We start from the raw sequence: 14,902 nt of genomic DNA, 5'->3' as shown, positions 1-14,902 counted from the left end.
TGAACGGAATGTTAAAAACCTTTCCCATCCTATCGGATCAATTGACTGTCCCTGGGGCGTGTCCCTGATGAATATCGCCGATCCAAGAAAATCATCGATTGATGACCGTCCCAGATCGGCACGTGGTTAAAAGCATTGCATTTTGTAATGCGCTTTTATTTCTACATCATAAAATCTCCTTAACAAACTCTGAAAGATTAATTGGCAAACAATGGATCCGCGCGTAATCTCGGAATAGTGTTTGTAAATTAATAAGATTAATATTAAAGCTATCCGCCTGTCTCTGAGCGTTCTCTTATTAATACCATCTCTATATATTATGATATATTTCCAGGTGTCCATGCAAACGGATATACCAACTTGCGTGATTTTCTTCTCGCTTCTTCATTACTTCCACTTGACAAACTTTTTCTGGATGTTCGTCGAAGGTGAGTTACAATTTTGTAAATATGACAGACATATAATACGTATAATACATGTATGTATTTTGTATATACGTGACGTGTAGCTATCTCTTATTACAAAGTGCGCGACAACGATCGTTGCTCTACTGGACAACATTACGAGAGAAGAATTAAATTACGGGAGGAAAGATCGCAAGGTTCGCGCAAGAGGGAGAGAGCGTCGCTTGCGTATCTCAAAAATAACAAAAATTGATAATAATTAATTTAAGAGACACGTACCTCCCCTCTCCACCGCGCGCGCGTGCCTAGTGCGAAGGATTTGAAATATATGTGTATACTCGAGAAATATGATTACGCGTAAATCACTAACATCAAGTACTATTTCGTACTGTTTATAGGTCTGTATTTGTATCTGTTGGTCGTGAAAACGTTCACTGGCGATAATATCAAGCTGAAGCTCTGCCTAGTGATCGGCTGGGGTGAGTGAGCGAGCGGGAAAGATAGGAGTCGTCGCGAGTCGACGGGACATAAAAAATAATGACGATTAAACAAATAAATAATCAAACTAATAGAAAACTAAATCCAGGTGTCCCGGTGCTCGTGATAGCCATGTGGGGAATCGCCAAGTCTCTGGATCAGAAAGTCATGAGCCACGTCATGAATCAAGCTAACCAGGTATGAATTTAAACGAGAACGTCTCTGACAGCGAATTTCCACCTTTCCGCGCGAGAAATCTTTCATTTCCCGATAGCGACGGCCGTAACGATGAGCTGTGATAACGACGGACGCGGACGGCGCGCGACGCGGTGTCGAAAATACCGATCGAAATTTCAGTCACGCTCGCCTATTAACGCGCCGCGTGTCCAAGTACGTGACAAGGATGAGACCTGCGCGCGGGCAGGGAAGAGGCAGGAATAACATCCACGTAGAAAACACGGGGTGGTTTTATATATACGTCGACATATATCATCGAGCACCTCCCGCGGCTTCGTTCGGCTCGGGTGGATACTCGATGCGCGTCAAGTCGTTAACTTTTTATCACTCGCAGGCTCGCTGCTCGCGAAAAGACCTTCCATTGGATCACGCGCGTAACCACTGCACCTAATGTTGGAGGATCGAAAGATCGATTGAACATCTTACAGGTCGTCTCACTGAAAGCTAATAAGCTTGTTAAATTCGTCGCTACTTTCACGTAAATATAAACATTACGAAGAAATGTCGACTCTCTCTCTCTATAATATAAATATATATATATATAATACGCCCTATACAGTTGTCAAAATGTAAATGTAAGCTTAAAAACGATCGGGGCTTCCCGAAACTGAATTTGAATGATATGAATACGGAGCAGCGCAAATGGAACACTGCAAAAGGCGCCTCATTCCTCGTTTTACTTCTGCAAGCAAGCTTTAGCTAAACTTTACCAATAATTACAATTTTATTTTACAATTTGAAATTTATTAGTTACAAAGATGTATGGTGTAGCATGCAGAATTGAAGATTTGCAAATGTATTTATGTATCCAGACATGATAATAAAGCACGGGAAGCATTTCGTGAAAAAACAGTAAATGTTAAGACGTTCACGATGTCATGCTCACTATATCTAGAGAATCGACCTCGGAGAATCGACCTGCCTTTAGTTTATAGTACAAAGTTTACTTGTTGATATCGCGCGACCCTGTACATTAATTATGAACACGACTGGCTGTGGCAGGAAGTGGCGCTCTGGCGGCACTGTCCCTGGATGATACCGCATCCGTACGACTGGTTTTATCAAGCGTCAGCTATAATAGTCATAGCGGTGAACATGGTGTTCCTTTTCATGATTATGCGGGTGAGTGCATCATCGTATCGCTAGACAGTAATGCTACTCATCGTTTTTGTTATCGTTCGGGAAAAATATGTTATTATCGTTCGAAAAGTTATTAGCGGTCTTATAAAACAGTTTTATAAACGTTTACTTCGTTACAGGTAAAAATTGGTGTCTCGCGATCAATTTCATTGTCAAGCCTCATAAAAATCGAGGGTGCCGAGAAATTAGTCAACTATATAGTATCGATAATTAAATGATATTGTACTTAATTATGGCATATAGCTGTCGATTCTACTTGACCCGTCGAGATGCGGATATGGTCTTGATTCGAAATAACACAACTATCCTGCAGATATTGTTGACAATGAGCAAATAAAACGGCGTATAGGTATACGCGACGAATAATGTTTCAATTTAACGCAATCGGTGATTCCGTGCCGAGAAGCGCGATAAAACGACCGTCCAATGCAAAATTGCTTCTCCCGCACATTGAAACTTCTATAGTCGTATCTTACGAGAACACGACGTAAAGCGGCGTGTACTTGGGCATGTGATGAGACAATTTCTGGATAATTCATTCATCAATTAGTCGCGTGATAAAAAAGGTTTTTTTTGAAATAGGTACGAGAGTAGAGACATTTGTTCGAATTACGTCCTAGGATATTGTCATTCCAAGCCCTATAAGCCCTATAAGCCCTTGCGCCCTAAGCTCTAAGCTCTAAATTGAGATATAACGTCGCGTGCCTTGCAGGTGCTGATAACGAAGCTCTGGTCATCTAACAACGTGGAGACGCAGCAATATCGGAAAGCCAGTAAAGCTCTCCTGGTGTTGATACCACTTCTAGGAGTGACGTACGTGCTGGTCATAGCTGGGCCCACCGAAGGCCAAGTCGCGAATGCATTCTCCTATGCGCGCGCGATTCTGCTTTCTTCGCAGGTAGGCTAGAGAGATATAATAAGAACCATAAAAGAGAATTAAAAGAACACATGAAAGAAACGTCTGAATGAACGCCGCGTCTGAATTTGAGCAATATTAGGCAAGTTTAGCCAATCGCAATCGGATATATTTTCTTATTTAACAATGCCAATTATTCTGGTTCGAGCCTCGCGGTATTACTCGTTGCTTTAAATCAAACGTTGCTTTAAATTAAACCAAACCAGGGTGGAAAGGGCGGAAGCGACGGGAAAGGGTACGTAATACTTGAGGGATAAACTCGCTAATTATTTTCCAAAAACTGTCGCGATGATAGTGCCTAGAATGAGGACGAATGGGAAGTAGAATAGGACATACGGTTTGAGTTTGATCGCTTTGCTTTGCATATGACTATTGACAGCGGATGAGGCTCGAGACGAGACTCGCTCGCTTTAGATATGAGGGAGAGCGATCCCCCCAACTCCTGATTCCTTTTTCGGGGCGAAAAGTAACCTCGCGAGAATAAGTATAAGGATAAGGTCAAGGATAAAGATAAAATATAATTTTTCTTTTTTTGTTTTAGGGATTCTTCGTGGCGTTGTTTTATTGCTTTCTCAATACCGAAGTGCAGAATACGGTTAGGCATTATTTCGCACGATGGAGCACCACGCGAAATCTTGGCACCCGCCGGAGGTATTATAACAATTGGTCCCCTCGTTCGAGAACGGAGAGCATAAGGTACTCGTTTCACGCGCGCGCGTACCTTATGTAAAAATATCTCTCTCTCTCTCTCTCTCTATCTATCTATCTATATATATATATATATATATATATATATATATATGTATGTGTGTGTGTGTGTGTATATACACATTCGTCAAAAAAATTATCGCGACACTCAATTCATATCATTTGCATAATTTCAAATAAGCGTATCTCCGCGAAAAATTGTCGTATTTTGGAAATTTTTTATTTTTAAGGATAAAGTTTCTACTTTAAAGAACTTTCGTTAGATTTTGATTTTATCCTCTCCCGCCCCCTCCCGCCATCTCTTCAAAAATAAGGACGTGTTTTTTCGCGGAGTTACGGCATATCAAAGTTACCAATGCATTTTTGTTCAGTTACCACCCAGCCTTAGCTTTACCGAATGAGCACCACGAGGAAGTTGCTGGTCGGATTTTGTCCATCGTGTGTGTACGTACATGTGTGTTGAAAGGAAGGATGTGGGTATATAATCGCACTTAAAACTGCGTATTTCCGCCTCATCTTCGGCTGATCTCTTGCAGACGCTCATGCGTATTGATGCAGGTTCTGAATGTTCTAATTGTCTAAAAGAGATCGTCCGAATACAAGGCAGAAATACGCAGTTTTTACGTGCGACCATACCCACATCCCTCCGCCCCCCAACCCACACACACACACACACACACACGATGGGCAAAATCCGACCAGCAATCTCTTCGGGTAAAAAGCTAAGACTATGGCAATAACTGAACAAAAATGCATAGGTAACTTTGATACGCTGCAACGCCGGGAAAAAAAATCGTACGGATCTCAATTTTTTTTTAATTTACAAGGAAAAGTCCATATTTTAAGTTAAGATAGTTATAATAATATTTGCGAAAAAAAATTATTCCACTCGGTAGAATTCGTCAAACTATAATGCAATTTTTCTGAGAAAAAACACGTCCTTATTTTTAAGGAGATGGCGAAACAAGGGAGAGAATAAAATCAAAATCTAACGAAAATTCCTTAAAGTAGTTAAGTATAGAGACTTTACCCTTTAAAATAAAAACAATTTTTCGCGGAGATACGCTTATTTGAAATTATGCGAAATTTTGATATGAATTGAGTGTTGCGATAATTTTTTTAACGAGTGTATATATGTATACATAATGCGTCATAAAAGATAACGAGATTGATCTTTTTTAACGCAACGTGGTAATCAACGTAAATTAAACTCATTGTCAGTCGGAACATTTGGAAAAGTTTATAGCTCTGCAGAGATCAATAAATTTTTATCGCTTATTTTACTTACTTAATATACTTTTGGTCTACTTTGTAATTGAGATTTTGTAATTTTGAGATTTTGTAATTGAGATATTGGATTCTCATACGACAATTCTCACTTTTCGATTTTCTATTTTCTATCGTCATCAATCGCAGGTTGTGCCAACCGTCGAATCCGTATCGAAAGCGGGAGTCTACGGTAAGTGAGACTACCACTACGACAGTGATAGGCCTGAATTCCACCACGATGTTCCTCGATAAATCCAAAAGAGTTATTTCGGAGGATCTGAACGAGTGAGAGAAGATTCACGAGAGAGAGAGGTTTCAACGTGGAACAAATCCCATCGCGTTGTCACAATATTGCAGATTACATATCGTCGGCGTCGTCGGTAGACTGGTAGACTGTGTTGTTTACAAATGGCGGGCACTGCGAGCTATACAGGCTGCAGTCATGCAGCATTGCAATGAAAATTGCTACGATCCGCCACACGCTTTCTCCGAGATTCGACTTTTCGCTTCAAGGAGAATATGTATATAACTTGCTATAATAATAATAATTCAATGACATTTAATTTACACGAAAGAAATATCCTCGATACTCATATCTTCCTCGATATTTTCATATCTCGCCAAAAGTCTCTCACATATCGATATGCGGTCCCTTGCCGCGGTCTTGTTGGATTACCATATATCACGAGCGAAAAATTATATGAATTTTATCTTTGGCTGCTCATATGCCCATGTTGCAATTCTTTATCGACAATATCAATATAGCGTAAAAAAGCCAAAAAGATTCTCGATCTTTTTACCCTATGGATTACGAAATAATCTTGTGCTAAATCTTGATTAATTAATTGTCACAAAATCCATCTTTCTTGAAAATATAAAGCATATGTAGATTGCATTGCACATTTATTTACTGACACAGAAAAAACTAAAATACTTTTTAAACATTTACTAATTTATACATGAACGCGAGTTACGGGATAAAAAACAAATTTCGATGTTAATTTTTACAGAAGTGCAAGAAGAAAAGATCCGCGTAGCGCTTAAATGTTTCGCCTCTGACTTGATAATTCAATATAGTCGCAGAAAAAACTGAGTGTGTGTGTGTGTTTCTGTGTGTGCGTGTGTGCGTGCGTGTGTGTGTGTGTGTGTTATACACACACACATACATACACACACAGAGTGTTTCCTAAGTAAGTACAAAAAATTGAAGGGGATATTTCGTTGCTTATTTTTGGAAGAAAAGATTCTATAAACATAATACCCTAAACTGCATCGTTTTCAAAATACAGGGTGTCACAGTTATGAAAAAAATATAAAAATTTTGAAAATCTGGAAAACGTTTAAAGATATTTTATTTAAATTTGGTATGCATACATGTGATATTAAGAACCATTTTCCAGTACCGATAAAACAGTTTTAGATCCATCAAAGGCGTGCATCTTTGACACCGTGTATTTTGAAAACGAAGCAATTTAGGGCATATGTTTATAGGGCTTCTTCCTAAAATAAGCCACGAAATATCTCCTTCAATTTTTTGTACTTACTTAGGAAACATCCTATATAATGTACTCTATATATGTATATGTTATTACATGTATAACGTCAGAATCTCAATTATATAACTCCAAAGAACTAGATACAGAATTAAGAGAAATCACGACAAGAATTTCTTTTGTAAAACAGAATGTTAAATTACAAATTGTACATATCGCTTGACATTACACTATATAATAATTTCCGTTATTGTTGTTTGCAAGTACAACTCGGACGAGTTTCGTAACGTATATACGTATCGCTTGGCTTTTCGCATTGAACGCTGACCGAGATATGACAGCAACTAAAAGTAAGGTGATCGTAATTAATTAACTCTCTATCGCTATTTTTTCACTCAACGTTAAACATCTGAACATTACTTATCAATTTCATGATAAATATTTCTGTTAGAAGCTTTTTGTACGTAGACCATTTTCTGTCTCTCTCTCTCCCCGCCTTCCCCTCCCCTTCCATCCTCACTCTTTCTCTTTCTCATACTGATAGAGAAATTTTAAAATTTCTCTTTACCAAAAGATTAAAATCATCTAACAAGGGAACATTGCATACACGTTTACAGCAAACGATGCTGAAAACGATATAATAGATAAAATAGTATATATTACATGTTATTGCCGTGAAATTACTCGAATGAGAAATTAATTAATCAAATAAGCTGGAATCTAACAAATCGACGATAATATTGTCGATAATTACTTCTAAGTAATACATATGCATAAGTTTATATGTAAAGATGTGCAAACCATAACGGAAACGAAAGTGTATGTTTATTAAATTTATTGAATTTATAACAATTGTAACAAAATACTTACCTGTGTTCAAATATAAGTATACATATTGTTCGCAAATATGGCATGTTCTGATATGACCTGATGTTTACTGTTGGCAAAAGAGACGGGTACTTTAATTGTGTATATGTGAACGCACTTCCTCTTCCGAATTGCATAATTTATTATAATTTATTGCAAATCAAAAAATAAACCCTAAACGATTTACATACATTCATACGATATCTTTTTCTCTTTCTTTCTCAAATATTGACATGTAGTTAAGAAACATTGCGCGCGCGCGCGCAATCCACACATAAACAGATCCGTGAAAATAATAGGCTTATTATTCGTACAACTACGCGCTTCGCTACATATCTTTGGACAGTGTAATATTTAATGTTAATATATAAAATTCGATCTTCAAGAATGTGCTAATTCTGAATTTTACATTTTACACATACTCATACGACATAAGCAGGTTGTAATGTGTGTAATTACACTGTTCAACAAAAGAAAGCACAAAAACGGAACTTGTAGCGGTAGTTTTTTGGACGCTGATTCCGTTTGCCAAATTGCTCTATCACGTCACAATTTTGAGAAATTTACAGTTAAGGTTGCAAAAATAGGCTATTTTAGCATTTTGGTATATTGGTTAATAAACCACGATATGTAACGTGTTAGAGAAGTGTAATTGTAATCAAAATTAAGTATGTTGTTAGGACTTTCAGTTCTTAAAAAGAATTTATTGTGTCGATTATGGTTAAAAAGATATTGATGTTTAACGTAAAATCTATTGCGTCTAAGTTGCAACCATTAAGGATCTGTGAAATATTTTTAAATTAGGTTATTCAAACTTTAAGAGTTTTTCAGATCGTTGAAAACTAATCTGATGTCAAAGTGAATCAATTAAAAATGACAGAGTCAATATAGCAGATATCAAAATTAATAATGGTCGAGTTTTTACCTTTAATATCCCCTAACTCTACTATTTTTATCAACTTTGATATCAGATTAGTTTTCAGCAACCTGCTGAAAAACCCTGAAGTTTGAATAACATAATTAACGCAATAGAGACTCTACGTCAATCTTTTTAACCATAATGGACACAACAAATTCTTTTAAGGGTTGAAAGTCCTAACAACATATTTAATTTTAATTGCAATTAAATTTCCCCAACGCGTCACACACATATATATCATAGTTATGTTATAATAATATACCAAAATACACTAAAATAGCCCATATTTTGTAACTTTAACTGTAAAGTTCTCAAAATTGTGACGCGATAGAACAATCTGACGAACGGGATCGTATTCAGCATCCAAAAAAATACCGGATGCCACATGTTTCGTTCTTGTGCTCGAAAAAAAGTAATTTTTCGTTGAATAGTGTTATCGTCTAAAGTATTTCGCAGAGAGATATTCCGCTATGTACAATGAAATAAATCCGACCACTTCGTGTTTGTTTATAAAAACTTTTGTATCAAATTTCTTCTCGTATAAACTTTACTTTTCTGAGCATTGCTTCTCTCACGGTGTATGAAATACGCATATTATTATAGCAGTAAATTTATTGCATCTGTTATAAAACACAGTTACTCGATAATCTATTCTATTTAATCCTTGAATACTAAAAACTAATGAAATATTAAGTTCGTTAAATTAGAAAAATATGGTTACAATTTTAAAATTTCCAATAATTGTGCGTATACACACACACACGCACGCACGCACGACGCACGCACGCGCGCGCACGTATGTATATATTTTTTATATCCTATTTTCAAAGTATTAAAATTTATGTCTTTTAAAATATTTCTGCACGATTTTACAAAATTAAATCAACTATTTAAAAAATAAATATATTAAAAAATATTTTCCGTTTAAATACCAATATGTATGTGCTCTTTAAAATATAAATATTAGTTTTGCTCTTAGCATCAAAATTAGACAAAATTTATTAGAAAAATATTAGTAAAATTATCAAGTATTCTAGGATAAAATAGACATGTATCTTTAATAAACAGGACGTCTCGTGCAATGGATCTTTATTATTGTTTTTGTAATTAATTACCCATTCTCTCTCTCTCTCTCTCTTTCTCTCTCTCTCTCTCTCTCCTCTCTCTCTCTCTCTCTCTCTCCTATCTCTCTCTATCTCTCTCTCTCTCTCTCTCTCTCTCTCTTCTCTCTCTCTCTCTCTCTCTCTCTCTCTCTCTCTCATCTCTCTCTCTCTCTCTCTCTCTCTCTCTCTCTCTCTCTCTCTCTCTCTCTCTCTCTCTCTCTCTCTCTCTCTCTCTCTCTCTCTCTCTCTCTCTCTCTCTCTCCTCTCTCTCTCTCTCTCTCTCTCTCTCTCTCTCTCTCTCTCTCTCTCTCTCTCTCTCTCCTCTCTCTCTCTCTCTCTCTCTCTCTCTCTCTCTCTCTCTCTCTCTCTCTCTCTCTCTCTCTCTCTCTCTCTCTCTCTCTCTCTCTCTCTCTCTCTCTCTCAAACTAAATCTTTGTATGATTATGCTATTGCAGCACATAAATGTAAAAAGAAATTTCAAAAAGATTTATATACATGTTTCTTTATGTTACGCTACCGCGAATTATACAAGAAATTAGATTGGTTGTGAGGTCGCAAAATGCAATATAATACTAGCCCAATAAATAAAATATTACAACAATAAAATGCAACAATTCTTTTTACATAAATATTATAATTTTTTACAATATTAAAATATCAATAACTTTTTTGATGTAGTATCAAATTATATAAAAACTGCTAAGCTAATTTCGTGTGTACAATTATAGTATAAAAAATGTAATTGTATTTATTATTATTATTATATAAATATAATTTTAATACCGAAAGTATCAAATCTATGATCTCATTTAATACTATAGTAAATTCTTTGTTTTACGTATTTAAAACTGCTAAGATAATCTTTTTACATGTAAATAATTTAGATTCTTAAAAATTTTGATTTGATTAACAATATAAATATACTATAAAAAAAACAATGTATATAAGGCTGACAAGGCTGTTTTTATTAACGTCAACATAAAATTAAATCCCTTTGATAAATTGTTCACCAAAGCAGCTGGTAAAATAATTCTTTATATTGTTAATATAGATAATAATAATTAGAGATTATTTTAAGTGGTAGCAAGCTTTTTTTTTAAAAAAAATCAAAATTAGTCAACTTGTATAAAGAAAGGATTGGACTTGCATTCTGCATTTCACGATTTCAATTCTGATTATGATGTATATTAGAACGAAGACATAGAAAATGTTCTCTATAACATAAAGAAAATATTTTAATGATTTTGAACTAAAAAGAAAATAGGGTAGATATTTAAGTAACTCAAAAAAAAATAATTTCTCATCTTTAAGATGCAAATAAATCGCATGGAATGTACGTGTCCGAGGAAACGATACTCTTCAAAATTATAAACAAATTTGATTGAGTACTTTCCACTTATATGACTTTTAATGATGCTTATATCTTGATTTGAATTGTTTCGAGTCACAGTCACTCTACCGTAATGAATGAAAAACATATGTCATCCAAATAAAGGTTCCTATAATGTGTTCCAAATAAAGTTCTGAATAGCTTAAAAATACGCAAAATACTAATTTGTTTTCATTTAATTTGTAACAACAATATAATAATTGATTTGATAATATATAGTAAATTGGTTTATGATTTCAATTATATATATTCCAGATATATTTGCGTACATATAAATACACTCTAAAGAGACAATATTTCATGTAATTTAGAAAATAGATATTGATTTACGTTTGCTTTTTTCTTTCCATCTTTTAGTTTATTGCCTAAGGAAAATTAATCAATTTGAGATATCGATAGAAAAGGAGGCACACAGCGTAAACAAAAAGTAAATGGAAAGCACTCATTAACTATTAAGATTCTTTATGAACTTCTTATACATGTCTGCTAAATTGACAACTGCATTCGATATCGGATGTGACCATATTTTTTTTCCTCATTTCTTTTAATGAGATAAGAGCTAACAATATTTTGTACAAGTTTTATGATACAAATATATTAAGATAATCCAGTTTATATACCGTACATTGTATAATTTAGAGTTACAAGTCCTTGCGAGGACTTGATCCCATTCTTGTACAAGGCAATATCCTTTCCCTTTAATGGCATTAAAAAAAAATTTTTTTCGGTTTCTTTTCTTACTAGTACGCCTTATCCTGTACTGGGAGAAATTAAAATCTACACGCTTACGACGCCTCCCCCCTCTTGTACAGGCACAATATATTCTTTACTTCTCTATTCATTTTGGCGATATCAACCGCGAGGTGTCTTCATGGTTCTGATATTTTGGTTTGCCATGAGTGAAAGGCAGATACCTATACTTGACCATATGCTGCAAATAAAAAAAAGACCGATAATTAAAATTCTGAGTCTAAAATAAAAAATAAATTAGATTAAATAAATTTTTTAGTTTGAGTAAACGAGAGTTTATCTCGACCATTCCCGCCAATCCTTCCCCCAAATTATTTCACGAAAAACGTTTATTTACAGGATGCGTTTAACTTAAGATGGAAGCCTTCCCAAATTTTAAATTTATAAAAAAATCTTTAACTTTCTTTTTTAAATAATCTTTTACCTTATCTTATTCTATACAATACCATTAGATCATTACATATAACTAGCGTAATTGTTATATTAAAATAAAAAACAATAGGTAAAATTAAAAGTAAATAGTATAAAAGAGCATTGTAAAAAAAAGAGTGTATCCTCAAGTTTCTTACCTTTATTTGCCGCTTCATTGTGATACAGAACAGTGTTATGAAATACATAACAAGTATCGGCCAGAATACTGGTATGTTAAAGCAATCGAATAGGGTGGATATCATGGCAATAATCGTAGATTTTGTTACAGAGTACCAAAATTTAAATTCAGGTAATCTTCTAATGAACGGCCTGAACTCCTCGTTTGATCTTGTAGGTAACTCTGGTCCTTCTCCATCTGCAATTTTATATCAAGTTGAATTATCTTTTTAGGTAACTCTGGTCATATTAAAACAAAAAAATATATATGTATATAAAGTTCTTATCTTTAAATTGCATAAATTCAATTTCAATCTGTAATTTCTAATTCAATCTTAATCTGTAATTCTACAAGTTTTTATCAACTCATCACACTTCTGTACGATTCTATACGATTCTATGCTACGCTTCTTTCAATGTATAATTTATAGAACAATTGTACGGAAAAAATATTTAGACAATGGTCTAGTAAAACGTTTACCATCAAAATCCATGGCAGGATCAATTTTTGGAGTAAGGAATGCTATGAATAAATTGAGGTGATAAATTCCTAGAGCGTACGTGACGATATACCACCCCTGTAAATGCGAAAGTGTTTCTTTATATATAGCGTTGTATAATATAACTGTAAAAAATCGAGCTTGCACACATTAATAGAGAATATCATACTTGAGAGATAAATACACGTAGAATAAAAAGTACTAATAGGAATAAAGCAAATGTCCATCGTGATATTACATGAGGAGTCCATAGATCTAGGTATCTTTGATATATCTGCAACGAAAAAGAAATTTTACAGATTATATAATGCGCACAAGAATAGAGTGAAATAGAATAGAGATTGAGTGGAAAATATACAAATAAAAACGAGATTCTAAACGAGAAGGTTGTCAAAATAGATCGGGCCTAATAACACAGATTGCAAGAGGCAAGTTGTAAAAATGATAATTATGAATATTCATTAGTATTTCATTTTATCTCATAGCACGCGCTAATACTCGGTATAGTACTTTAATAGAAGAAAATAAAGCGGAACAAATACGTGTCACGTATGGTATAAACTGTTTATTCGATCAATTTGAAACTGATATTAACCTGTGATATTCTTATTATCCCTTGACTGAAAACATTTTTTCTCACTGGACCACCCAAATCTTCATCCTGCATCATTTTCTCTCGCTGCAAATAAAAGACCTTATTGCAATGTTAAATTGATACGAACCAAAGCCAGCTTTGTAAAATTTTATTTATAGAAAACAACCTTGTTACACAATATATGTACAAATGGTAAACCTACATAAATAACGTTTAAGAAAATTAATTTATACATCAATTAACATTTGTTTGTGTGCACTGTTCAAACATTCCTTTTCAAACATATATAATTTAGTTGCGAGCATTTAATTCAAAACAATTTTTTTTCTTTTTTATAGAAATGGAAAAGTCTTTATCAAGATTGTCCAATGTATCTTTATGTCTACATACATGTATCAAATATAATTTCTCATAACGTTATAATATTAAGCGTCACACTCGGACATATTCATATTTATTCTATTACAATGGCTACTGATATCATACTAATTGAATATTTATAGCAACTATAATTGTTTCAAATCCGTCGTAAGGCTGAGAGAGTAAAAACGAAAGCGTTGAGTGACAATTCTTTCCAGAGATTTACCACGAAACGCGATATTGTCTTACGCGAATTCAAGGTTGTGATCGAGTTTATTGAACGACGAGTTCACGCAGAGACAGCAGAGACAGCAGAGGCAGCAGAGGTAACAGACAACAGAGGCAACAGAGACACGTGCAGACTACGCTATCCTAACTCGCGCTATCTAGAAGTCGAGAAAGAAAAGTGTCGTCGTAAGGTGTTGATTGAAATTTTCACATGTATATCGCGAGAGAGAGAAAGCAGCGAGATAGGTCGTCTCGACGTCTCGGGCGACAGGGCACTGATGGCACGGCAAGTGCTACGTTACCCTAACCTAACCTCCCGCATTTAAACTAACGATGAAATATCGGACGATCTCGCATCGCGTAATTATTTACCTGCGATCCTTTTTTGCGCCGTCTTTTCCACCGCACGCAACACCTGCGTCGAATATTTTCTTTAAAAAATAAATGTATATATAACACGTCACAACATTAATGACATACTACTAGACGTTCCATAGAATGTCGCCAGTTGCAGAGGCAGAGTGCAGAATAGGCGGAATTTTACAAGGAATGACGAGCCACGAGGAAGGGGCGCCGTGAGCCGCGAGTGGCCGAGTGCTAGTGCTGATGATCAGTGCTGACCCAGTGCCAGACGACAGCCGCACACTGCCGCAGTCAGCAACTCAGCAATGAACCAGTGAGCGCTGAGCACTGGGCACTGGCTGCACCTGCACCTTAGGCTGCATCTCCATGGAAAAAGAAATAGCGGAGCGGGGGGAACGGAATTATATATAAAACAAAATCACACTTTGGAGTTTGAGCTGCAGTCCACTTGACGCTACCAGACGCTACAAATGCTTTCTTCATTGAAGGTTTGTTCGCGTCGCATACTCCAATAAACACCAAGAGCACTTGGATCACGGATAAAAGGTGGCGATTGGAGCAGATGAGTTTTTGGAGTGCGTTGGAGTGATTAGGA

At 35.3% G+C, this 14,902-nt stretch overlaps 2 protein-coding genes across 13 annotated transcripts in view; one reads left to right on the top strand and one right to left on the bottom strand.

Moving 5' to 3' along the window:
• Dh44-r1 (Diuretic hormone 44 receptor 1) overlaps positions 1-9,522 on the top strand; it is a 47,967-nt gene extending 38,445 nt beyond the window's left edge. For 9 of the 11 annotated variants that reach the window (XM_071718660.1, XM_071718653.1, XM_071718656.1 and 6 more), the window contains 7 exons: positions 335-428; positions 803-883; positions 991-1,079; positions 2,121-2,240; positions 2,971-3,156; positions 3,716-3,870; positions 5,299-9,522. In XM_071718660.1, coding sequence (XP_071574761.1) covers positions 335-428; positions 803-883; positions 991-1,079; positions 2,121-2,240; positions 2,971-3,156; positions 3,716-3,870; positions 5,299-5,440 — 867 coding nt within the window. In that variant the 3' untranslated portion in view covers positions 5,441-9,522. The remainder of the gene's footprint in view (positions 1-334; positions 429-802; positions 884-990; positions 1,080-2,120; positions 2,241-2,970; positions 3,157-3,715; positions 3,871-5,298) is intronic. The other 2 variants (XM_071718661.1, XM_071718663.1) reach the window with 2 other exon arrangements.
• A 1,628-nt stretch (positions 9,523-11,150) lies between these two features.
• Positions 11,151-14,592, bottom strand: LOC139780140 (protein RER1). 2 transcript variants are annotated; one of them, XM_071718649.1, is made up of 7 exons: positions 14,317-14,592; positions 13,966-14,102; positions 13,357-13,440; positions 12,931-13,035; positions 12,743-12,839; positions 12,243-12,460; positions 11,151-11,854 (listed from the first exon to the last, which is right to left on the bottom strand). In XM_071718649.1, exons 3-7 carry the CDS (start codon positions 13,429-13,431, stop codon positions 11,762-11,764), a joined length of 588 nt encoding a protein of 195 aa, XP_071574750.1. In that variant the 5' UTR covers positions 13,432-13,440; positions 13,966-14,102; positions 14,317-14,592; the 3' UTR covers positions 11,151-11,761. The 2 variants fall into 2 exon arrangements, with proteins under 2 accessions (XP_071574750.1, XP_071574749.1); XM_071718648.1 differs by lacking the exon at positions 13,966-14,102 and having other exon boundaries at positions 14,317-14,591.
• Positions 14,593-14,902: the final 310 nt, after the last annotated feature.

This window comes from Temnothorax nylanderi, unplaced genomic scaffold (assembly GCF_030848795.1).
Source record: "Temnothorax nylanderi isolate EJ_2023f unplaced genomic scaffold, tnyl_v1.0 TNYL_tig0265_pilon, whole genome shotgun sequence".
NCBI lineage: Eukaryota > Metazoa > Arthropoda > Insecta > Hymenoptera > Formicidae > Temnothorax > Temnothorax nylanderi.
The sequence above is the reverse complement of the archived record's forward strand: the minus strand, read 5'-3'. Positions and strand labels throughout refer to the sequence as shown.

What these genes read in the sequence shown, in the direction of transcription:
- LOC139780140 (XM_071718649.1), bottom strand. Translation starts at nt 13,431, where the DNA reads ATGATGCAGGATGAAGATTTGGGTGGTCCAGTGAGAAAAAATGTTTTC. An exon ending in GGATAATAAGAATATCACAG is followed by an intron (nt 13,036 to 13,356) that starts GTTAATATCAGT and finishes TTTTCGTTGCAG; the next exon opens with ATATATCAAAGATACCTAGA. An exon ending in CAATGAAGCGGCAAATAAAG is followed by an intron (nt 11,855 to 12,242) that starts GTAAGAAACTTG and finishes TTTTATTTGCAG; the next exon opens with CATATGGTCAAGTATAGGTA.